The sequence below is a fragment of the Petaurus breviceps genome, unplaced genomic scaffold (assembly GCF_028583685.1).
Source record: "Petaurus breviceps papuanus isolate PSGF00001 unplaced genomic scaffold, PetGlider_PUasm1.0 189, whole genome shotgun sequence".
Taxonomy (NCBI): Eukaryota; Metazoa; Chordata; class Mammalia; order Diprotodontia; family Petauridae; genus Petaurus; species Petaurus breviceps.
In genome coordinates, this window is record NW_027185809.1 from 27,151,635 (window position 1) to 27,178,142 (window position 26,508).

A 26,508-nucleotide genomic window follows, 5' to 3' on the forward strand; every position below is an offset into this window, starting at 1 on the left:
GTTTTATTTTAAGTATAACTCTTTTGTAAAAGGTGACATAAAGGACCCAATTATATGTTTAGTTTTAGTTTTTTGTCTTTTGGAGGGCAATTGGGGTTAATAACTTGCCCAAGGTTACATGGCTAGTTTTTTGTGTGTGGGTGTTAAGTGTCTGAGGCCTGAACCGAACTCAGGTCCTCCTGACTCTGGGGCCAGTGCTTTACTCACTGTGCCACCTAGCCACCTCCCCCATCCCCCCCCCCCCCAATTATATTTTTAGTTATTTTTTTCCATTACCGTAGCTCAATAAAAGAATTTGTTCTGTACTGTTTGGATTCAGTCAAAGGGTGACATTTGAGGACCTAGAGACCCACGTGTGGCCTCGAGGCTGCAGGTTCCCCACACTTGTCTTATCTGATAACCCTGCACCCAAGAAACCTAGGAAAAGATATATTTCTTCCTAGCTTTGGAAATACAGACTTTGAGTAAACCCTGTCTGTAGAGATCCTTTGTCATTTACAGTCATGACCAAACAGGGCAACCAGATTTGGCTCCTTCCTCAGCACTGAATGATTTCCAGAACAGGATATCTGGTGTTGTTCCCAATCGTGGCATTACATTTTCTAGTTTGTTTTTGAATATCATCTTCTTTGGCTACTTCCAAGAAGGGAATGCAGGTACCCTTAACCTGGTATCAATGAAAATTTTCATTTTATTTATGTATGTGTGTATCTGTGTGTGTGTATTTGATCATTGTATTTTACTTGATTTCTCTTATTCTCTGTATTTCATGCATTAAAAACGTTCTGCAGAGTCCATAAGCTTCACCTGTTTTCCAAAGAGTTTATGACCCAAAAAAGGTTAAGAACTCCCTACTAAGGTTTTTCTGATCTGTCAGTTCCTTCCTTATATTAGGCAGATTAGGCTTAATTAGACTAGGTAGATTTTCTTTCCCTTTGCTCTAACTGCCAAAACAAAAGTTTTTCTGGCAAACAGGAATCCAGATAATTCTGTCTCCAAGAGAGTCCCATTAATCAACATCAAGTTTAAGTATGACTACTGCTAATTCTGATGTTCTTTCTGTATGATATCTAGCAGGGGTATTCCCCACCCAAGTCATTACTCCTACTTGTTCTAAACACTCAGTTTCTCAAGAATTGTCACATGACTAAATTGCAACTCAATGAGATTACTCCTCATACCTTTGTCTATAACCAACCCCACATGGGATAGAAATTTGAGAAATGAGGAACAGAAAGTGTTAATATTGTATTTTCAGTTGATTTGTTCATTTCTCTGCTGAAGGATTTTTAACAGTTAAGCATTAGGAAACATCAATCAGCTAGGAATGATAATAATTCATTCTCTGTTTAAAAATAATTAAAACAAAAACCATCTGCCAGCTACTACTAAAATATGTGTGTGTATGTATGTATGTATAGATGTATATGTGTGTGTGTATTTTGATACCAGGAAGTAGAATATCATAATATATATTAGATATATAAATAGAATATCATTATATACACACACACACACACACACACACACACACACACACACACACACCTCTACACATTTTGTTTTCCACCCCTAAATTATCTAAGTTCAAAGCTATTTAGGCCTGGTTAAAAGCAAAAGCATTAATCAGTATCTGAAACTGTTCCTATGAATGAGTGAAAAAGCATTTGCTATGTACTACACCCTGTGTGATATGTTGGGAATATAAATTTAAAAAGCAAGATAGTTCTTGGCCTTCAAGAAGCTTCCCTTCTAATAGGCAAAGACAACAATATCTTCATACTGCATTCCTCTATGCAATATATTTAAAAATCAGCAGCTGCACACATCTGGATCTCCTCAAAGAAGCTGAGGGTATTATCTCTATCATTCATCTGTCCCTGTAGTCTTTCCCTACCTAATGACCCCTGCCTTCCTGCCAATAGATGTGATCAAATCTATCTTCCCTGTAACTTATATTTGACTTTCTATCCCCTTCCATCCTAAACCTTTTCTCTCTTTCCTTAAGAATAACTATAATTACTTACTGCTTTTTTGTTCCCTTGCCCAGCCAATTCTCCATAGTCTACTGTTTGATCTCACCATTTGGCTGAAGCTCCTCTCTCTGAGGCCACTATGTCCTTTTAAAAAATTGTTATTAAAGGGGAGGCCAGGTGGCTCAGCGAGTAAGAGCACCAGCTCCAGTGTCGGGATGACCTGGGGATCAAATCCGGGCTCTGACACTTAGCATCACACCCAGAAATAACTGACCATGTTACTTAACCCCGATTGCTCATAAAAAAAATTGTTATTAATAGCTATTTTTCTTTTTGTTATATCACATGAATTTCCAAATTTGTCTATCCTGTCCAGGGAGTCTTCCTTTGTAAGTAAGATTTTAACAAGAAGGACAAAAAGCAATTTTTCGTTTTTGTTTTTATGTTACCTCCACCATTAGACTGAGAGTTCTTTGAGAGCAGAAACTGTCTTCTGCCTTTCTTTGTATACCCAGTGCTTAGAGTAGTGCCTGGCATATAGTTGGCACTTAATAAAAGCTTATTTGCTGACTGAATAACACTGACAACTTCTGACAACGCATGAGACACTTTTTCACATTTGTAGCGATGACAAGGAGGCACATTTTCTCTGCTCTTCTAGCCAAGACTGGTCCCTGCAGCTACATAATGCCTAGTTTCATTTTTATTGCTCTTTTCACTTATATTGTCATAGTTATTTTGTATATTATTTTCCTTATTCTGCTTACATCACTTGACATTTGTTCCTATGCCTAACTGTCCATCTCTGAATTCTTTATATCCATACTTTTACATCACAGTAAGATTATCCTTTTTCTTTTTTACTGCCTTGAAGAGCATGCCTACTTCTAGTACCTCTGGACCAAAAGATCTGTTATAATAGTTCATATCTCTGCCAGCAAGGCGATAGTGTCCATATTGAATTTTGTCACTTAAAACTATTTTTGTCAGCTCTATGGTCAAAAAGCAATACATGACAGTTTTAAGTTACATTTCTCTAATTATTAGAGATTTTAAACCATTTTTTGATGGTTATTAACACTTCCAGTTTTTTCTTTTCATTGCTTCCTATTTATATCCTTTGCCCACTTATCTGTAAAATGGGAATAGTAATAATAGCACCTACCTCCCAGGGTGGTTGTGAGGACCAAATGCGGTAATTATTGTAAAGTGCTTAGCACAGAGCCAGGCATGTAGCAAGTGCCATATAAATGTTAGCTGTCTATGATTATTAGCTAGTAGGAAGAAGATCCTATTTGCCAATCATTGTAATTCAGACTCCTCATAGATACTTTTCCCTTTAAAATTTATTTAATATATATTTCCTGTAGACTAAAACAATATAGACAAGAGTTTCCAAGTCCTACCCTTGATAACATGTAATCATTGATTTCTATAAACAGAAGGATAGGAAAGAGAATGATGATGCCTTTCATTCAACTTTTACTATGTGCCAGGTTCTCTGCTGAGAATACAAATAAATACAAGCTAGAAAAAAGATCATTCCTGCCCTCAAGAACTTTACATCTCCTGGGAGAAGGTAGCACAATGGAAGCTGAAAAGGCAGAGGGAAGAGACAAAAAAGGGAGAAAGTACTTGATGCAGGTGTCATGATTGAGGCATTACAGCCTGTACAGGGATAAAGATACTTTTGTCTTGAGTCTCCTCCTTAAATTAGAGGATCTGGGAGGAGTCAGCTAGTCAGAAGGTGAAGACCTTAAGGGCACATGTGATAAGTAATTGGGGGCTGGAGTGAACTTCCAGAGCAAAGAGGTATCTGTGGCATGGTAGGCAAAGTCCTTTGGAGATGAGTCAGCATTGCATTCTTTGATTACAAATTTTTTTTTTTTTTAAGCAATCGGGGTTAAGTAACTTGCTCAAGGTTACACGGCCAGTTATTTCTGGGTGTGGTGCTAAGTATCTGAGCCCAGATTTGATCCCCAGGTCATCCCAATACTGGAGCCAGTGCTCTTACTCGCTGAGCCACCTGGCCACCCCTAAGCAATTGGGGTTAAGTAACTTGCTTAAGGTTACATGGCCAGGTGTTTCTGGGTGGGTGCTAAGTGTCTGAGCCTGGGATTCGATCCCCAGGTTATCCCGACACTGGAGTTGGTGCTCTTACTTCCTGTGCTACCTGGCCACCCTGATTACAATTTTTTGCAAGAGATATTTTCCCCCTACAATGTTATATATTAAGCAGAAATGTTATTATCTTATTGTTTTTCCCTGGCCCTAATTCAGTTCCTGGAAACTATTGAAAAGCATTAGGAAAACGGAGTGGTTTATAAAGGTACAGGGGAGGAAAAAAAGGACAACTTGGTACCAAGGAAGGCCCATATTATAAAGGACAAAAACTGCCAAGAAGAGTCCAACAAACTCTATCAGTGTCTTTTCTTCAGGTTGAAGAATCAGGTTCATTGTTTTCCATATTAATTATCAGCTCTGGTTAGGAATGGCAGATATACAAAGCACTATTTTGAGAAATGAAGATGGAATACAGATTTTTTTTTTTCTGGTTAATTTAGTTAAAAGAAAGTTTGAAAAACTCTGAGTACATGTCAAAATTGACGCTTTTATTTTGAGATTTGAAATGTACTTGATCAGTTCTGCAGATTTTAGTACCAGGAATTTAATAATAAAGTTTTTCCCGAGTCAGATTCATAGAGGAATATAACTTATTTAGTTCAGTTGAATACTTACTTATAGCAATATATGTGATTGACTTAAAAAAAAATCAAGTATCCAGGAGAGATTTCCCTCACTACAATGTTATATATTAAGTATAAGTGTTATTCTCTTATTGTTTTTCCCAAATGACTTCATGATTCAGATTTTTAGTTGTGTGTGTATTTTGCCTTAGTATTTATATTTTCTTAAACATAAATGGTTGGTAGTGATTTATATGCTCAAGGGTAAAGCTTTGGCATAATATTTCAACTCTCTACTTCAGAGTCTTTTTGCAAATATAATGGGAAATGATCAAGTAATATCAGGTTTTTGAGGAAGATCAGATGGTGTAACTATTGTGTTTCACAGGAGCTAATTCTCATTACAGCTTTTAACATCTCAAGGGATAAATGAGATAAAAATCAGAGGCAGAGCATATCACCATTAACTACAATCCAATAAACACCTCACACAGCTTACTAGATCCTAATAAAGAAATAGTTTTGTCATTCAGTTGTATTTCTTCAGTTTTGCTTCTGATGCTAGACATTTTGTGGACAAATTTATTTTGAAACTCAAAATCTATTGTTTTAAGGGAAAGGAGCTTGATTCTTTTCTTGTAAAAGGCCAAACTAAAGGATGTACTGACAAAATTCTAAAGAGTACTAGAACTTTCCATAAGACCTTGGTTCTGCCATGCTACAGAAACTCTTGTTATATAGCTTTCTGTTGGTTAAAACATCGAAATACTTCCCTGTAGAATAATAGAACATGGTAAGTATTTCTTAGTCACCAATAATTTACTAGTATTTTGAGAGATATTAATGATTCACATCCTAAGTAATTTATTTCATTTGTAAATATCTCTTTTTTTTCTTGCAGCTGATTCAACTGGTACCCATTCTCTTTATACGACATACAAAGACTATGAAATCATGTTCCACGTATCTACTCTGCTGCCATATACACCTAACAACAAGCAACAGGTAGGACACCAGTGCTATTTACATCTCCCACGTTTCATTTCACCAAAAGCCTAAGTGGCAGAATTGCAAAATATCAAACCAAATTTTAATGTTGCACCTGTCACAGCAGCAGGAAGCATTCTACTTTGTGGAAGTAAGGAATGGCAAATGAGCTGAAAACAAATGAAGAGACAAATTCTAGGTTAACAGCCAGGCGGGTAACTTTGTGAAGTAATTATTTGCCTTTCACCCACGGGGATTGAGGTTTCCATGAAATTGGAAGAGAACAAGTTGAAATAATGGTGATTAGATGCCTCTGCGGGGTTTCAAAGAACACGTATGTGTGGGTGATGTTTCATCTCAAGAAGTCTAAGTATAAAAGTCAAGATAATCTAATATTGCATTACGAATTACAGAGCAGGTTTGAAGAGAAATAAAAGTAAATGGGCAATGGAAGCAACTCATTCTTTGTTACAAGTATTTGTCTGTAGACAGCAGTGAACCTTCACCCAGAATCTAGTTGCTATGGGGAAGCACATAGTTGTGTGTAAGCAATTTAAAATATATGGTATCCAAATTGGAATACATAGATGCTATTGGTCAAGATTCATGTCTTTTCAACAAATGTTGTCAATATCAACCATGTTCCAAATACTTACAAATACCATTTTTGTTAACCAAGACTATCACTGCACCTCCAGCTCCCCTTTAGCAGAAGGCAGTTCAACTACTGGATAGACCTTTTATGTCAGCATTATGTAATCAAGTCCTAAAATAATCTACCTAACTAAATTTTAAATTTGGTTAAAGCTTTGGAACACATACTTAGGATGTAATTTTAAAAATCAACTCAAGATAGCAAATTCTTGTTTATTTTATAGGGTGACACAACTTTGTAATTTTTTTATTGTGTTATTTTTAAATATGTTTCTTTTATGAAGCTCCTTTTCAATTCCTGGAAACTATTGAAAAGCACTAGGAAATCTGACTGGTTTATAAAGGACAGCTTGGTACCAGAGGGGGATCCTACTAAATAATAATTGGGTATTTATGATCACCCGCATATTCAGAAATAGACAAACCTGTTTAGTTCTTTGGTTAGAATAATTTTGTTTATTTGTTTTATATTCTGTCCTATTTCTGAATTCCACTGAATGAAAAATGAGGGACAAGGAGGAAAGGATGTACAAGATTGTGAGGCAATTTTCCTTAATTATCCAGGGTATTGACTTTCTGGTGTGGTTTGTTTGGGTGTTGGGAAGTATCTGTTGTTTGAAATCAAAGTGCAGTAAATAATATTTACAATAGAAGTGCAGCCAAATTTGGCTAAAAATATTATCCTTTGTGTGAAAAACTCATAGTTTTAAAATATTTAGTCTGAATACTGTTATTCGGTACCTTACTTAAGCAAGGAATTTCAAGAAGTAGAAAATTTGTTTGGATAAGAGGTGGACAAATAGTGCTTTACAATTTACATAGTACTTCTATCACAATGACTCTATGAGATGGGTACTGCAAATATTATTTCCTGTGCAGATTAGAAAACTGAGGCTTAGATGGGTTTTGATATGGCCAGGGGCACAGAGCAGTGTTCAAGTCTTAGGCTTCTCCCTTTGAGTCCTGTGTTCATTCTGATCCATGCTGCCTCTTTATGGTTCCATTTCTTTTTAAAATCTCATTTTTATTGATACCTTTTATACATCACATTTTTTTCTGAAAATATATTTTCACTTCTCCTACCCAGTATGTCCCTTTTTGTAACACACATATTAAAAGGGGAAAAAAAGTAATTTAGCAAAAAAAAAAAATCGACCATTTTTGAGATAATACCACACTCCATATCCATAAATCTCTACCCCTTCAATGAAGAGAAGGTATATTTTCTTACCTCTTTACCAGGACCAACATGAGCATTATAATTACACAGGATTTAGTTTCTGTCTTTTTGTCCTCCCCTCCATTTACATTATTGTACTGTTTGCTATTTTTAAAATTTCTTTTTAATTACAGTTTTTTAAAAACCTAGTTTTACTCATTTCTCCCTTTTCAATGTATATGTCTTCTAATTTCCATTGCTTTATTTCTAACCAAAAGAACAAAGTGTTTGTAAGAGCCAGTTGGCACTTTGAAAACACAAAGTAAATTTTGACTTTTGTTCAAAATTAAGTTAAAATATTATGTCCATATTGTAGAATGTGGAGAAGGAGAAAGCAATTCTTTAGGTACTCAAAAGTAGAAATGTGGCCTAATATATTAATAATGAGTTTTGCCTACAGGAAAAGAATTCTTTATCAGGTATTTATGCCGGCATTCCTAATTATTTTATGAAGTAAAAAGAACACTTTTGGGGGGGGAAGGGTTTAGTTACTGTACGAAATTGATCTTTAAAAATGACTTTGAAAGAGTTTAATACAGTATTTTATTCTAAGTGCTATCAGATTTATAATTTTCTGTCTTTTATTAAGAAAGAGGATGACATACATTCAGTTGTACATTTCCTGATGTTACTTTTTTAATATCCTAAATAGATGCTTTTTCATACATGCCTGGTTAGCAGTTTAGTCAGGCATAAGATAAAACTATTTTTGGTGCCCTTTTCTTCTTAAATTTCTGTTTTGGCTATGCCAAAATTAACAGATTTTTCTTCACTGTTGAAAAAAAGAGAATATGTTGTTGTTACTGATTTTTGCTTACAGTGGAAGAAATAATATTTCTAAGAACATGTTGTAAATATGTTAATATAGTGTTCAATTGACCTAAGATTCTTAACTAGATTAGTACTTTAATTAAAGGTAAGACTTATGCTACAAATAATGTCAAGTAGCATTGATTTGTTTGAACTTCCATTGAAACAAGGGATATGGTGACTTTTTAATAATTGAGCTGTTTGGGTCTTTTCAGTCTCCTAAATTTGAAAGACATTTCCCTGGGATCCTGACTTATTCCCAATTTCAGAATCCATCCTGCAAAGCTTGGGTTTCTCTAAACAGGCTTCAACTACAGTGCACTGATAGTTTTTTGTTTTTGTTTTTGTTTTTGCCTTTTGGAGGGCAGTTGGGGTTAAGTAACTTGCCCAAGGTTACACGGCTAGATTTTTTGTGTGGGTGTTAAGTGTCTGAGGCTGGAACCCAGCTCAGGTCCTCCTGACTCCGGGGCCGGCGCTTTACTCACTGCACCACGTAGCCGCCCCCTCATTGATAGTTCTGATGCATTCTTTGAATGGCTTGATTTAAGCAAAGAAAATTGTTTTATGGTACAGATTGAAATAATAGACAAGATAATGTGAATTTGCTCTCCTGAATTTTTTTTCTTTTTAAAGTATACCATATTGGGGCTTTCCTTTTTTTGTTTTTTAATTAAAAGTTAGAAACATTATTATAGCCAAGCCATTCTAGGAGAATGTTAGAACACTTAATAAGAAGGACAATTTTTGAAACCTAGCCACCAGTTTTTTGTTTTTCTTAAACTGGAATGCTATCACTCAAGAAAGACTTCACTATGAAGCAGCAAATGCCCTTTTGAAGCAGTTTTCATCATAATTATAGAAACTATTTAAGCTTGAAATTTAGCCTACTTCAAAATTGTTATATCATTCCAGAATGTTATTAATTTCTACATCATTAGCTTGCACTGCTAAAACTGTATTTTAAATTGCCCTAGCAAAATTTTTTTTGATGAATCTAACTAAACCAGCATGTAAATTGTATTGTAATTACTTTAGCAGTTTCATCATTAAGAATCTTCCCTCTACCAGTCTCTTTCTTATGTGAGAATTAAAGCTGTTGTTATGAAAAACTGGTATTTAGACATGCTGGGATGTTATCTAATGTGTCCAGAATTGGCTTAAAATTCTTATGCATTCTTTGAAAATGTCAGAATCTCTTTTTCCCATTTCCTTTAATTTAGGAAAGCATAAGGCAAAAGAAAATTTTGACAGTAGCTATTGGATTTCTTTAATGTTAGTAATCTGTAATTAATTTTTAAAATAAAAAAACTGGAAAAAAGTTAGCTTCGGTGAAAATATTTTCCTTTTTTTTCTTTTTTAGCTCCTACGGAAGAGGCACATTGGAAATGATATTGTAACGATAGTTTTCCAAGAACCTGGAGCCCAGCCCTTCAGCCCAAAGAACATTCGTTCTCACTTCCAGCATGTTTTTGTCATTGTCCGAGTTCACAATCCCTGCACTGACAGTGTCTGTTACAGGTAGCTCTTACTACTGCATCAGTCAGGGGATGGATGGAAATTGGCTAATGGTTGGACACAAGGTGTCCTGGTCAAGGCTTACTACCTCAAATGGGATATTCTGTCTGTTACTGTTCATTTGTGCCATGAGCTAGTACTTGTAAATAACAAAGTTTATTCTTATATATAATCTAGTGGCATCACTGTTCTCTGTATTTGTTGGTTTGGATACCTGCACTCTTCCATTTGGACCTTCTTTTAGGGGAGCTGAGCTTCATCTACACCATCTGGTTTAACAAACAGCTCATTGTTCATATTGCTAATTTTATTTTGCCTACAAAAAGTAGGAGAAAAGGGATAGTAATACATAAAAGAGGGGTATTTTAAAAAGAAATTTTAAATCAGCCCAAAGCTCTCATTTAAATTAATTTCAATTAAAATTTGAAATTCAATTCAAAATTCAATTAAACCTTTAAATTAATTCAATCTGTACATTTCTGTAAGTTTTATTAGGGATAATGTATTATTATACCATATTAAAAGTTAGCAGCACAGTCATGATTTCATAAATAACACTTGATCAGTTCATGAGTGCCATATTTTAGGCATATATTTATGGCGATGCACCCCAAATTGCTGCCCTTTTGACACATGCAAGAAATTATCAATGAATGATAATTACTTTTAAAACATGGAGGAAGGTGTTCTGTCATTGTGGGGTTATACTGGATATTGAAGGGGATAAAGATGGCAGATAGGACAAACGAAGAGGAATTGAACAAAGAACAAAGTTTGAGTTTGTGATGAGAAGACTCGCATTTCTGAAATATTTTTTATCTTGTCCTACTCTTTTCAGTTGTGAAACTTTTAACTTATCATCTCCCTAAGCTTGACACGTTGGCCCTTGGTTGCTTTTTTAATAACTGTCCCCAAAATAGCCAACTATTCAAAAAGGTGGACAAAACAGAGTTGCATCTGGCAATAATTTTTGTTTTTTGAGGCTGATCAGATTTCAGATCAGTGAGTGCTACAAGAACTTTTCAAAAGCTATACACCAAAATAAAAATTGTAAACTAAAGTTCTCTCTTCAGCTTCTTATGAGTTTGTTTCTCTTGTGATACATGTTGTTTTTTCCTCAGTAGAATGTAAGTTTCTTGAGACCAGAGGCTGTTTTGTTTTTGTCTCTTTATCCCAGGAACCTCTCATGATGCCTTGAACATAGAAAAGCTTATTAAATGTTTGTTGAATTAAAAACACATAAAAGTATAATCTCTTGAAGCCTCAAGTTAATGTATTATTACATACAGAAAAATGGAAATATTAGGCAAATGTTAGAGTCCTCCAAAATCTGAAAATATAAGATGTCTATAACCCACTGGGTCCTAGATACAATCAGAGCAAAGTATAATCCAGGCAACAAAGGGAGAAAAATCAATTACAATTTGCTTTTAAGTTTTCTTCCTTCTACAGCTGCCATTCTATTACAAACAATTACTCTAGGAATTTAAAAGACAGAGAAGTCACCGTGAGCTTGCCCAAGTACCAAAGGATTTGTTATAGAAAGAAGACTTGAGCTGAATTTTGAAGTCTTTGAACTTGTAGAGAGGAAGGGGAAGAGCATTCTTTTTAGTATATGAATTTAGATGAGAGGAAGCAAGTGTGGCTAGAAATTCAGGTATAGAAAATGAAGTCAGTATAAGGTTACAGATGTCATGCTTATCAATTTTTCAGATGACTCACTATTGACAAGAATAGCTAATTAGCTATTCATTAGCTGACACACTAGGGAATAAAATAGGGATTAAAGTCCTATATTTATGTTCAAAAAATGAACTGCACAAGTACAAAATGGGAGGAGAGGAAATGAAGTAGGTCTAGATTTTTTTTTTTAAAGGCCCTTGGGGTTTTAGTGATCTGGCAGCTGGGTATGTTTAAGCAATAGAATATTGCAGCCAAAAGTATCAGGGCAGTATCAGGTTGCATTCATAGAAATAACATCCAAAAATTTTTAAATGATCTTCTTCTCATAGTCTGCATAAGTCGGGTCACATCTGGAGTGCTGTATTTATTTCAGAGAGCCACATTTTAGAAAGGGTGTGGGCAGGTTGGAGTGTGTACCTAGAAGAGGCTTCAGAATAGTGGAGGACCTCAAAACTGTCATATGAGAGAGGTTTTGAGAATATTTTCTTCAGTCTAAAGGAGGGGAGACCTATTGGGGTGGAGGTGTGACAGAGATGATAAATGTCTTCAAATACTCAAACATTGTCCTGTGGAAAGGAATAAGACAGATTTGCTTGTATCTGGAGGGTAGAGCTAGAAACAATGTATGGTGAAATCAGTTTTTTATAATTTGTGGTCTTTGAAGAAAATCTTTCAGATAAAACTTATTCAAAAATAGAATAGGTCAAGGAATTAACTATTGCTGTACACATTCAAGAAGATTAGGAATGACTATATATTGGGAAATTTGTAAAGGGGAAGACTAGATGGTCTCTTTGAACTGAGTCTGTGATCCTTAATACTTTTCTATCTTCTTTCATGTTCCTTTCCCTCAGCAGTGATGCATGGAGGAAACTGAAATACTATACCACTGGGTCTCTCAGCTTTTCTCTGCTTTCTATCTGTTATTTATAACTCCCCCTTTGACTACCCGTTCCTGAAGTTCATACATTGCCTATTGATTTACAATGAAACATTGAAGACTATAGTTAGAGAGTTTTCTGGAAGACTACACACAACAAATTATCAGCCCTCAGCACCTTCCTTCTTGTTAATTTGTTAGGTTAGCCCGATTACTTGGCAGGGTTGTAAGGGAATGGAACAAATGACAGATTATGTTAGGGGAGGTGAGTGAGGAAGAGCATGAAATCAAGGGGTGTTGTCTGGAGAAGTCATGCCCCAACAAAAATACTGTTCCTTACACTTAAAGGTATTGGGCTTTGGGTGGACAGTAAATGGACGCCAAAGGCAAGGCAAGGGGCTCAGCCAAGGAGATAGAGGGATCCCCAAATGTCTTAGGGCTTCTTCATAATTTTACTTGGTATTTCTCATGCTTTCATATGACTAATTCCCCCCCCCCCCGTTTTAACAGGAGATCATTGTTTGCTTTGAAATTTATAATGGATCCCCCAGACTCTAGCACACTACCTCCTGTTAATTCTGTACATATACACATATGTGTATACACACACACATGTATATTTTCACTCTTAAGCTTAAATTAGCATGCTCAATATTTTCTTAGTGATTGATGGAAAATGAGATATTGCCATAATCCTGTGACAGCCTTAGAATACTTATTTTAGTTAGCTATAGGATAAAAGGAGTACATATGGAATTTGCAAGTATTTACTTCAATCTAAATTAGATAGTCATTTGAATTTAGCAACTGCCTAGAACATTCAAATCATTTTCCATGAGCAGGATTAATTCAGCTAGTTTTGTATGTTTTATACCCTGGGGAATTTTTGTACTATCCAGAGAAAACTTCATCTATTCCAGTTGGCTTTGAGAAGTTTCTTTCTTTGAAGATCTTGGCAAATTAGGGTGTAAAGTGAAATTTAAAGTAATTCAAAAGAACTAATGAGAAACATTAGTCATTGATTTCCATCACAGAAGAAAATCTTGAGAAACACAGGTTTATAATTTATATATATAAATACCTCTCTTGAGAATTAGCTGTATAGTTCACTTTATTTGGTCATCTTCACTTGATCCCTATGTGTTTTAGCTGTTTCTGCCATGATTTCTTCCATCAATGATGGCTGTGGGGTCAGGGCTTAGAAGAAGGACTGGTGGTTTGGGGAATAGTATCTACAGTCAAAAGCACAGAACCAGGTCTGACCTTGGCATTTACTGAACAATAAAGAAGTCATCTTTTATTAACTAGAAGAAGTGAGTTAGAAGTCTTTAAATGTTGGTTTGAGTTTAGGTTTTCTATGAGCAAGGAATAATTTTTGCTTCTTAAACATAGAAATGACATGATGAAAACCTGGTTTTAAGGAAAATTAATCTGGTAACAGAATATAACCTGCTAGTAGAAGGACACTGGAAGCAGAAAAAAGTTAAAAAATCTGGGTTGATGAAGACTTTGACTTGTGTAGTCATATACTTAAATTTGCTATGAAAAATTAATATAGGGAAAAACTAATTCATATTGATTATGGAGAGGGTCAGTTTGAATTATATGAATTATAGAATACTGTAACAACTCACCTATCTGAAAGTCACTGGTTAAGTGAAAGCCTCAACTGTCTAGAACAGATGAGCACCACTAAGTAAGCAAAACGTGCCTTTGACCAGGCAGAATGGATATCATCAAGGCCATGCCCTGAAGGTCACAAAATTTTACCTAATGGAAAAGAGTTTCATTTAGGACCTATTTATTCTAATTATAGACAAATTTTAAATAAAATTGCCAGCCAGGGGCAGAGTAAAAAGCAACAAATTAGATGGATAATAGAAGGGAATTGCACAGACAGTGATAGCTTTGAGATGGAACAGCCTAATATAATAAGAAAAAAGGCAGAAAAACTTTTATATGCGTGTATGTGTGTGTACATGTGTATATATACCAACCGAAATATACATAGATTCACATTAGTATGTATAGGCTTAATTACAAGTTTTTGTCAAATAAATGCATGTTATTTTCCCTCCATAGAGATTAAGTTCCTTAAAAATAGGGACTTTCCTTTTTTGCCTCGGTATTCCCAAACTTAGCACAGTGTCATAACACAAGAGTAGCTCTTTATTTAATGCTTGTTGTTGATTGGTTTCAAATCCCCACTGAGGTTATTCCTGCCATCTACCCATTTCACTCCTCCAATTGGGTTTCATCTGCCAAGCTAACTGCAGACCAGGGTCATAAAATTTCAAGCCCACCTTTCCTTATGTACTGCTGTTGATTTACTCCTCCCTGGTTGATTTTGTATCCTACCTCATTCGGTATAGAAAACAAATACAAGGGTGGGAGGTGAGCATTAGTTGTGGTGTTTTGGGAGGGTCAGGAAAAGATTCATGTATGAGGTCACACTTTAACTGAGCTGAGGAAATTAGGAATTAGAAGAAGCAGAGGTGAAGAGGGAGTACAGCTTGGTGCACTGGAAGGAGCAGTAGGTCTGGAATCCAAGGTCCTAGGTTCACATTTTGCCTACCTGACTGCCTTAAGCAAGCCAGTTACCTCATTCTCCTCATCTCTCAAAATGAGTGAGTTGCACTGTGTGCTCTGTGGTGTTCTTCCAGCTCTAGATTTATGACACAATGAGAGTATTCTAGACATGAGAAATAGCCTGTGCAACGCATGGAGATGGAATGTTAAATGTGAGGAACACCAAGGCTTTCTTGAATATATAGGGCTTTCTAGAGTATATTATAAGAAGCTTGAGGTAGGTTAAAGCCAGGTTGTTAAGGGATTTCGTGCCAAGGAGAAGAGTTTCTATTTCATCATTAAGATGGAATAAATGACAATTGTGGGTTGGGGGAAGGGAGGGGACTAGGACTCCAGGGTAGAACAATCTAAATGAACTGCGTTGCACCCTACCTGTGTCATAGGCTTATTTTAAGGAATGTATTCTGTTCTTTAATTCTCAACATACTCTATATATGTGAACTGTTTTATTACAGTAATTCATGTCTTGTGTCATAATGACCCTTAGTCCTCATGAGAAGCCTAAATTATGGGAATCATGTTTACAGTGTTAGATGGGTTCAGAGAAACCTTTGTTTTTGTTTCAGATCCTACCTCAGCCTTTCTTGGCTGTGTGATTTTGAGCCAATCACTTAATCTATTTCAGACTAAGTTTCCTTCTTGTAAAATAAAGATGATAAAGACACCTGCCTTCTTGAATTGTTATGAGGATAATATGGCATAATATATGTAAAGTGCTTTGCAAACCATATAGAGTTCTCTTTTTTTTTGTAGGACAATTGGGGACATAGAGTTCTATATCAGTATTAGCTGTTACTCCTACCTCTATTCTTCCTCTTGCTATTTAAGATATTATTGCAGGTTTTCATCAGATGTGATTAAAGTGTACTTAAAAAAAACCCAACTAACAGATAAATGTCTGTTATCTGGACTGTTTATTTATGTAGAACAATTTATTCCTCAACTGGTTTAATTAAGTTTTACTGTAGTTATAAAGAAATACTAGATTGATTAAATCTAAGAGCATATTACACAATCTAAAGTAATAGAAACTTTGTCAAGTAGATGTCCTTGGGGGTAAGAGTGTTTGTAATGAACACATTAGAAACATCATTTACAGGCAAATAAAATGCCTGAAACAGGTCCTTGGAGTAGAACCAAAGTTAGCAGGGACCTCAGAGTTCCATCTTGTATAACTGTGAGATTCACATAGATGAAATGCCATCCACATGCACACACATTACTGTTTTAATAATGGATCCAGAACTAGAACCCAATTCTCCTGATTCCTGTTCGGTGGTTTTCCTGTTGAGCTCAGACAAGGCATAATTATCAAGAATTCTGAATGGGTAGTATCCAGGCGAATGAAATTTTACCAGTACAATACTTGAAAGTCAAATTAGTCTTCATTATACCCTCTAAATTCCAAATAACAAAAATTCTCCACAATACCATAAAATTATATTATATCTAGAAAAATTTCTAGATCATTCTCTTTTCTTTGTGAAATTTATTTTTTATGTTAAAAAACTAAGTTTAGTATCATCTTCCTAAAATAATGAATCATAAATAATCATATGCTAAAGGCTCAGTTTTTGTCTTCTGTTCATTGCAAGGCATTCTAATTATTGTTAGGTTTTCTTTATATGAAATAACTATATTTTTCTAATGTTCTGTCTAATAGCAAATAGACTTTATAAAGCCATTGAATTTGGAGACTTTGAGAATCAAATAGCTAGATGATTTCTATGCTAGTGGCTCCTCCTGAGTTTTTTGTCTTTTTTTTTTTTTTTAAAGAAAATCACGTCTGCTTTCTAGAGGGGGGAAAACACCAAATTAATGAGGGGATACAATTATTAATTTCAAATAAGGGACGTTAAACCATTTTACCTTTTTTTATCCAGGCAGCCTAGATTTGAATGTCTTATACATGAATTTTTAAATGGTCAGTCATGGAATTTTAGAACTAGTAAAGGAACCTTTGATGTTATGTATTACAATTCTTTTATTTTGAAGTTAAGGAAACTGAAACAGAGACTTTCATTCAGAGCACAGTGCTTAAGTAGTCATGTGATTTATAACAAGAAGAATTTTTAGCTAAATGGATGAATGAAAAAGAAACAAAGAAAAGGATGGACCACTGCTCAGGGCAAAAATGCTTGACTTATTTTTCTTCTGTTCTCTTTGCGAACAATCTTTGTACTAGAAAGGACAGAAGAAAAATAGCTAATAGGGAGCAGAAAACCCAAGAAAAATAGAAAGACAGTAAGAGAGACCCTGATGTCTCGAGAGACATCAAGTCATTGGCCTCAAAAAAACAAAAAACAGCAAAATTGGCAAATGAGTTTTTTGAGATGCCAGCCAGTCAACTCTGAGACATTATAGAGGATATGATGGGGGGAAAAATCTTGAACTAGAGAAAGATAAATGTCTTGATTTTTGAGAAGGAAAAAAGTAGAGTATATAAACTACAGGCAAATGAACTTCAGTTTTGGGGAGAATTTCTAGCATGTAATTTTAAAGTGGAAGTTGAACTTCAATTCTGGGGAGAATTTTAGCACACTGGTGTGGTTGTTTTTTTTTTTTTAACGTTATGATAACTGGCATTTTTTTCTTGTAAATGGTATTTTTTTTTCCAATTACGTGTAAAGACAGTTTTCAACATTCATTATTTTTATAAGATTTTGAGTTCCAAATCTTTTCTCCCTCCTTTCCATTTCCCCTTCCCAAGATGACAAGGATTATGATATAGATTATGCATGTGCAATCATGTAAATATTTCCACATTATTTACAATATTCCATATGTTGTAAAAGAAGAAGCAGAACAAAAGGGAAAAGCCACCCCAAAAAAGTGAAAATAGTATGCTTTGATCAGCATTCAGACTCCCCAGTGCTTTCTCTGGATGTAGATGGCATTTTTCCATCATGAGTCTTTTGGAACTGTCTTGGCTCATTGCGTTGCTGAGAAAGGCTAAGTCAGTCATAGTTAATCATCACACAGTGTTGCTGTTATTGTGTATGATGTCCTCCTGGTTCTGCTCACTTCACTCAGTATCAGTTTATGTAAGTCTGGCCAGTTCTTTCTGAAATCTACCCACCTACTCATCATTTCTTATAGAATGGTAATATTCCATTACATTCATATAGCACAACTTGTTCAGCTATTCCCCAATTGATGGACATTCCCTTAGTTTCCAGTTTTTTGATACCACAAAAAGAGCCACTAGAAATATTTATGTACATGTAGAGCCTTTTCCCCTTTTTATGATCTCTTTCTGATACAGACCTAGCAGTGGTATTGCTGGGTCAAAGGGTATGCATGATTTGATGTTCCAAATTGCTCTCCAGAATGGTTGGATCAGTTCACAACTCCACCAGCAATGCATTAGTGTTTCAATTTTTCCACATCTTCTCCAATATTTATAATTTTCATTTTCTGTCATATTAACCAATCTTATAGGTATGAGATGGTACCTCAGAGTTGTTTCAATTGTCTTTTGACTATCAATTGGGGAATGACTTAGTCTTATGAATTTGACTTAGTTCTCTAAATATATAAGAAGTGACACCTTTATTAGAAACACTTACTTATAAAAATTGTTTCCCAGGTTTCTGCTTTCCTTCTAATCCTGGTTGTATTGGTTTTGTTTGTGTAAAAACTTTTTTTTTTTGCTTTTTGGAGGGCAATTGGGGTTAAGTGACTTGCTCAAGGTCACACAGCTAGTTTTTGTGTTAATTGTCTGAGGCTGGATTTGAACTCACGTCCTCCTGATTCCAGGGCTGGTACTCTATTCGCTGCTACCTAGCCACCCCATAAAAACTTTTTAAATTTAATATAATCTAATTATCCATTTTACATTTCATAATATTCTCTTGCCTCTTGTTTGGTCATAAATTCTTCCCTTTTCCAGAGATCTGACAGGTAAACTATTCCTTACTTTCCTATGGTATCACTCTTTATGTCTAAATGATGATTTTGACTTTATCTTGGTGTATGACATGAGATGTTGGTCTATGCCTAGTTTCTGCCATGCTATTTTTCACTTTTCTCAGCAATTTTTGTCAGGTAGTGAGTTTTTATCTCAGAAGATTTATCAAACAGTAGATTACTATAGTCATGTACTGCCATGTCTTGTGTACCGAATCTATTCCATTGATACACCAGTCTGTTTTCTTAGCCTGTACCAAATAGTTTTGATGATTGCTACTTTATAATATAGTATTAGATCTGAAATGGCTAGGTCATCTTCCTTTGCATTTTGTTTCATGAATTCCCTTCAAATTCTTGACCTTTTTTTCTTCCAGATTAACTTTATTATTATTTTTTTCTACTAGCACACTATTAAAAGTGATGGTCATTTAACATCTAGAAAATGAAGTGGTGATTTTCACCATAGTTCATAAGAAACTAAGTTCATATAATACAAATAGAGTTTATAGGCATTTGACTAAATCTTGCTATTCTTTTGGACGAGATGGAGAGAAATGAGTCAGATAATGGTACAGTTAGGTAGATTTAGAATTGGTTGACTGTTCTCATCATCTACAGAGTAGTTATTAATGGATACAAATCAAACTGTTAGGATATTTTTAGTGAAGTATGCCAGAGATCTGTCCTTGGCCAATGCTGTTGTGTTTGTTTGTTTGTTTGTTTGATTTGGATAAAGCATAGAATGGAGAATGGAAGTGAATGGAATGATCATTTATTTAGCACCAGAGATTGTCCTATGTGCGGGACACTATGCTAAGTATTTTACATGTATTATCTCATTTGAGCCTTACAGATATTATACTTATAAAATTTGCATATTACACAAAGCTGTGAGAAAAAGTTGACACATCAAATGATGGAGTTTGAATCTTAAAAAGATTTTTTAAACTAGACTCTTGAGCTGCATCTAATACAATGAAATTTAATAGGATAAATTTAAAGTTTTATGCTTGGGTCCCCAAAATTCAGCATGCCAAGTTCCAGTGTATTGAGCATTTTATCTGAAAAAGATCTCGATATTTTAGTGGACTATAAGCTCAACATTAATTAACACCGTGAAGTTGCAGCCAAAAGAACTTATATGATTGTAGGCCACATTAAAAGAGGTATAGTACATAGAAGTAGGAAGATTCTTGTCACACTGTGCTCTGCCTTGACTAGACTGTATTGGGAATAGCATCTTCATTTCTTGTTTGGTTTTTCAGCCATGTCCAACTCTTTGCAACCCCTTTGGGGGTTTTCTTGACAAAGATACTGAAGTGGTTTGCCATATCCTTCTCCAGCTTATTTTACAAATGAGAAAATTGAGGCAAACAGGGTTCAGTGACTTGCCCAGGGTCATACAGCTAGTGAATGTCTGTGGCCAGACCAGATTTGAACTTACATCTTCCTGTCTCCAGGCCTAGCACTGTGCCACCCAGCTGCTCCTCTCCATTTCTGGGCACTGTATTTTATGAGGGGCATTGATATGCTGGAGAATGTCTAGAGTAAGACAGGACAATGAGAGGCTTCAAATTCAGTCCTGTATTAGAATTGGCTAAAACATCTTAAGGTATTTAACCTAAGACTTAAGTGACAGTTTCATTACAGCAGTTAAAGTGCATTTAATTGTTCAGACTTAAATGATTCAGGTTTAGGTTGTGCCAGGTAGACTCTGAAGTCTCTTCCAACATTTTGAATTGTCTGATCTGTGAAGTAAAGTTGTATATGTCTTGCTAGAGATAGAACTTACCTCCCGACCTTGAGTCCAATATCAGAGTAAAATTTTGTAGGAGTCAGCATTCAAACCACATTGTTCCCAAAATGCTGCTTTTGTATTAATTAGTCCATTAAAACTGAACTGTAATTCTATTCAGGGGAAAAAAAACCAAACTGACAATACTTATACTTTTTCCATAATAAAGGGTTATTTTGATACTCATTTAGGTGCAACCAGTAAGTATTTTGAAATGCTTAGAGATTAAAACTAAGTATAATTAATAGACCCTTTTCTAACTTAGGGCTTAAGATTAAAGTTAAAGTTTGCTAGTGTGCATTTTATTATGATGCCAAGAACATTCTTATTTATACTGAAGTGTTGATCCTCATTTACTGTCTTTATATGTGGAATATTCATTTTCCAAAAATCAAAGCCAAAGTTACCTCAAACAAATCTTTCAATGGTTTAAAATATTCAAACAAATCTATGCACATGTCTATATATGTATAAATGCATCCATATATTTGTATAAATATACATATAAAACATATAAAATCTCTTTTTGAAGTAGAAATATGAAAACTCTGGAATTTGTATGTCCACAGTAATCCATTGTTTCTAAAAAGAATTAACATTTATGGTAGGTGTATACTTGACTATTTTAATATAAGCAGTTAGGTTCTGAGAAAAGTATAAAAATGTTTTATCTATTATGTTCAGTGATTTCAGGCATCTAAGAAAGACAGACAAACCTTGAAAGAATAAAGGTGGTCTTAGAACAACATATGAAGCTTTGGTTTTCTTTGTGTAATGCACAAAGAAAGAAATTGTGTTTTAGATACGTTCATTGCCTTTTCTTCTCTCTTTACCTTCCAATTCTTTTTTTTGTCTTTTCCAGTAGCCTTTCCTCTTTTAAAAAAAAAAAAGTATCTAGTATTTCCTTCCTTATGTAATTGGTATCAGTTTTATGATTCTTTCATCGTGTCCATTTCTTAGGTACTATTCCATTTGAAGGAGATAAAACCCAAAACAGACTCTATTAAAAATCAGATTATGTTAAGGGCAGTTGAGTAAAGGAAAACATTTTTCTCACAAAGAAAGCTTCTTTAGACTAATCACAATATGAGCAGAAAATGTGAACAAAATTATACAATATGTTAAAAACCTCTAAATCTTAGTTTTTATTAAGAAAACATTGAAAGTCAATCAAGGTGTTTTAATTAGTTATTCGGGCTTCAGGTCTTCGTGATACTTTTATAAATTACTTTTCCATTTTATCCACTTCATGTAGTTTTTGTTGTTGTAGATTAAACTACATTTTGTCAATTTTTCTTTTATTGAAAAGTTTTATTGTAACCTTTTGTTTTTACATCAGTCATTTATGAATACACACACACATACACACACACATACTTAATCTGCAATTATCCATTTACATTTTTTTTTCCCAAAGTAGAATGTTAAGTGTATTATCTTTGTAAGTACTACACGTTATACTTAGAGAGGGAGGAAGGGAGGGACAGAAAGAGAGAGAGAGACTGTGTGTGTCCATGTGTATTTATCCTTGGAATAGCTAATTATTGGCAATAATATTCCCCTGTGTAAATAGCCACTATATTCTCAAAATGAAATTTTTTATGCAAAATACCACAAATGTGTTTATCGTATCTATTTTTAGTTTACTTTTCAGTAAAGGAATTGCCCTAATTTTTGGAAGTCTGTAGAGTGAGAAATAAAACTTCACACCCTGATAGTGTTGGGAAATATTGTTAGATACCATTTTTTATTTTTGCATTCAGCAAAAATGTGTATTATCTCTGGTAGAAAAGTGCATAAGAAGCCTTATGGTATAGTGGATAGAGAACCAGTCTCGAAAAGAAGAAGACCAGAGTTAAGTTCCCACTCTGATACCCACTGGCTAAGGGTTCCCCTCAGGGCTCTAGGCAGCTCTCTTAAGAGTACAAGTTGCAGAGTAGGTGTCAACCTGCATTAATAGTAAGTAGAGTTTCCTCATCTGGGAGGGTCTCTATGTACAAGTGCAATCATAGCTTCTGTTCCTCTCCCTAGAAAAATGGACAATATGTTAGTTGTAATCTGGTAAGAAATTAAAACATCAGTCATTGTAAATGTGCCCTTATTGAAGCCATTAAAATAGAAAGTAGAGAAATGTAGTAATATTGGCAAAAACCTTCTTTCTCTTTTGTTTGCTTGTCTTTCAGTGTGGCTGTAACCAGGTCCAGAGATGTGCCATCCTTTGGGCCATCAATCCCCAAAGGTGTCACTTTCCCTAAGTCAAATGTATTCAGGGACTTCCTATTGGCTAAAGTTATTAATGCGGAAAATGCTGCTCATAAGTCTGAGAAGTTCCGTGCCATGGCTACCCGGACCCGCCAAGAGTACTTAAAAGATCTAGCAGAGAAGAATGTAACCAATACTCCCATTGATCCTTCTGGCAAATTCCCCTTCATCTCTCTTGCCTCCAAGAAAAAAGAAAAATCCAAGCCTTATCCTGGAGCAGAGTTCAGTAGCATGGGTGCCATTGTTTGGAATGTCCATGCTAAGGACTACAACAAGGCGATGGAGATAGACTGTCTTCTTGGCATCTCTAATGAGTTTATAGTACTCATCGAACAAGAAACAAAGAGTGTGGTATTCAATTGTTCCTGCAGGGATGTAATAGGATGGACTTCAACTGACACCAGCATCAAAATCTTCTATGAGAGAGGGGAATGCATCTCTGTAGAGAGCTTCAACAACAACAGTGAGGATATCAAAGAGATTGTCAAAAGGTTGCAGGTGAGCCCCTTCTCTGTTTGAGCGAGTGAAATTTTGCATCAGATAAAGCTCTGCCTACAGTCTCAGATAAAATTACTAAAGCTTGCACTATATTATTAGCTCAGATGAAAACTGCTAAATGATGTGAAGAAGAATTCCTCACTTAACTCTCATGGTCCCTATAATTTTTCAGAAGAAAAGAAAATTAGGAGCAACTAGGTGTTGCAGTGAATAGAGCACTGGCCCTGGAGTCAGGAGGACCTGAGTTCAAATATAGCCCCAGACACTTAATACTAGCTGTATGACCTTGGGCATGTCACTTAACCCCAATTGCCCTGCTTTCCCCACCTCCAAAAAGACCAAAAAAAAAAAAGAGGAAGAGAATAGTAGAGAAGGATAAGTGGGCAGGATGCATTTATCACACGTCTATATTAAAAGCCTGTTTGCCTGTGACCCAGCTCTACTGTCACTCACCTCAGGGTGCCCATCTGTCAATCACTGTTACACAATTCTGGTTGTTAGAGAATGGTCATTTAATGGAGCATCTGCCTTCCGTTTTGAACTCTTACTAGCTACCAGATGCAAAATGAGTGCAGTAATTCAGATTTTTAGTTAGCTTTTCTGCCTTTGGTTCTCTGCTTCTCAATAGGCATGATCCTTAAATTTTCAGGGAAGATAGTGAAGCCCCATTTTTGAGTAGCTAGTGTATTTCCCTGTGCTTAGTGAGTCAAAGATCCAAATTACTCTTCAGATAATTAACAATGTACAGAATTGATCATCTCAGTCATAACCTGTATTTGCATTCTTTTATATCCCCTCAGCTGAATCCCGTAATGTTAATTCACTCTCTTCCTCAAAATGGTATCTTTTGTTTCTATCTCTAGTTTGTGACTAAAGGATGTGAGTCAGTGGAGATGACTTTGCGGAGAAATGGGCTCGGACAGCTTGGCTTCCATGTCAACTATGAGGGTATTGTGGCAGATGTAGAACCCTATGGCTATGCCTGGCAGGCAGGACTAAGGCAGGGCAGCCGCCTGGTGGAAATCTGTAAAGTGGCCGTTGCCACCCTAAGCCATGAGCAAATGATTGACCTTCTGAGGACATCAGTCACAGTGAAAGTAGTCATTATACCACCCCATGATGATTGTACCCCAAGAAGGTAAGTCAGAAGGAGCCGCACAGTACCAATGGCTTCTGTTTTTAGAACAAAGATAATCGCAACTCTTTTTTTGGAGAATTAAATGAATGGGTCCAGGAGGAAAGTTTACATGACAGCAATACTGTAAAAACAGCTTTGAAAGGTATAAGAACTATGACTAATACAATGACCATTCATGGTTCCAGACGACTGATTATATTTATTTATATATGTGTGTGGAGAGGGAGAGAGAAAGAGAGAGAGAATATATACCCACAGAGAGATATTATGTGGGTGTGTGTGTATGTAGTGTGTATAGCCATGCATATTTGTGATAAGAAATTTGCCACCCCCCCTTTTTTTTTAATGGGATGGAGGGTAGAAGTATGAAAAGGAGAAAGCATAGATTTCTATTAAATTTTTAAAAAAATAAATGAGGGATGGGGCAACTAGGTGGCACAGTGGATAAAAGGACCAGTTCTGGAATCAGGAGGATTGGAGTTCAAATCCAGCCTGACAGTTACTAGCTGTGTGACGCTGGCCAAGTCACTTAATCTTTATTACTCCTCCTCTGAACTGCCCACCCACTGCCCCACCACCCCTACCCGTGCAAAACAAATATAGATGAGGAGTGATATGGGTGTGAAATGTTCCATGAACTTTGAGATGAGGTCATTGTATTAGTAGTTTTACCCAACTGTTTTACTTTATTCTAAGAAACTGCTCTCAAAGTGAGAATAATCTGTAAATGTTTGCAATGTAAAAACTAACATTAGTAAAACTAAAAAATGGAGAGAGACACACACCCTCTGGGAAGTTGTAGGAACCTGGGGAAGTCACTTGAGCCCAGTGCTTTAAGCCAGAGGTGTCAAACTCCTAATCAGGAGTTTTGAAGCCTGCAAAACTCTCAGGTACTTCCTGGACTACATAAAAATACTATTTCTGTTTGTTTGATGCCACCACTTTAGGCATCTCCATCAGACTATAACCTGCAGAGAAGGTGCTAGTGCAGTGATAGAATTACTCCACTCATTTTGAATCTGGTAGCTAGTAAGAGTTCAAGACAGAAGGCATGTACCCATGAAATGTCATGTCCAGTCCCTCCCCTTTTCCTGTATATATGAGCATGACTTAGCTTTGGGGTGAGATAATAGAAACTGAGGGCAGGGGAGATTGGAGTGATTAATTTGGGAAAATCCTCAAACTTTATACGTCAGAACTGCAGAGTAGCTGTTGTGCAGGAGGTGACTTAATTCATCCTTGAGTCCTTGGCCTCCTGTGAAATGAACTGTGAAGATAACACACTTTGAATGTATAATTTAAAAACATTCTGAATACTGTCAGACAGACATAATCATATGTCTCACAATCACTGTCTACGTGTAAAAAAAAAAAGAGGGTTATTCTGACCCATCTTCTTCCCATAGAGAGCTGGACTTGGCTCTTTCCAGTGTAATCCAGTTGTCTTTCATCATATCAGCCAACAGCATTGGCTTACAATCATCTGATCTCTCTTTGGCTCCTTCAAACGTGTCAGTGTACAGCTCCTATGAGGGGTGCCTCAGTGTAAAGATTCTTAAACTGAGGATCTGTGAACTTGTTGGGTTTTTTCTTATATCTTAATAATTGAATTTCAGTTATCAAATTGGCTTAATTTGTAATTGGTTTCCATTGTAATCCTACACATTTTATGCATTTAAAAACACTTTCTAAGAATGGGTCCATAGAGTTCACCAGACTGCTAAGAAGGGCCTTGGGATTAACTGGAGAAAGGGAAGAAGCCCTGCCCTAGATTTTGTGCCTCTGTACTACTGAGCCCCTCCCAACCTTCGTGATTATGTTAATTTTTAAAATTCAATTTCACATCCTCTTTGAAAGAGGCTTCTTGAATTAAACAAATTTAATCAGCTCTCTTTTTTGCTAT

The 26,508-nt window shown here is 35.6% G+C and overlaps 1 protein-coding gene across 7 annotated transcripts in view; it reads left to right on the forward strand.

The window, feature by feature from the left end:
- SIPA1L1 (signal induced proliferation associated 1 like 1) overlaps positions 1-26,508 on the forward strand; it is a 367,706-nt gene that overhangs the window by 241,864 nt on the left and 99,334 nt on the right. For all 7 annotated transcript variants that reach the window (XM_069092084.1, XM_069092083.1, XM_069092086.1 and 4 more), the window contains 4 exons: positions 5,565-5,668; positions 9,694-9,851; positions 22,891-23,467; positions 24,331-24,605. In XM_069092084.1, the coding sequence (XP_068948185.1) occupies positions 5,565-5,668; positions 9,694-9,851; positions 22,891-23,467; positions 24,331-24,605 (1,114 nt within the window). The remainder of the gene's footprint in view (positions 1-5,564; positions 5,669-9,693; positions 9,852-22,890; positions 23,468-24,330; positions 24,606-26,508) is intronic.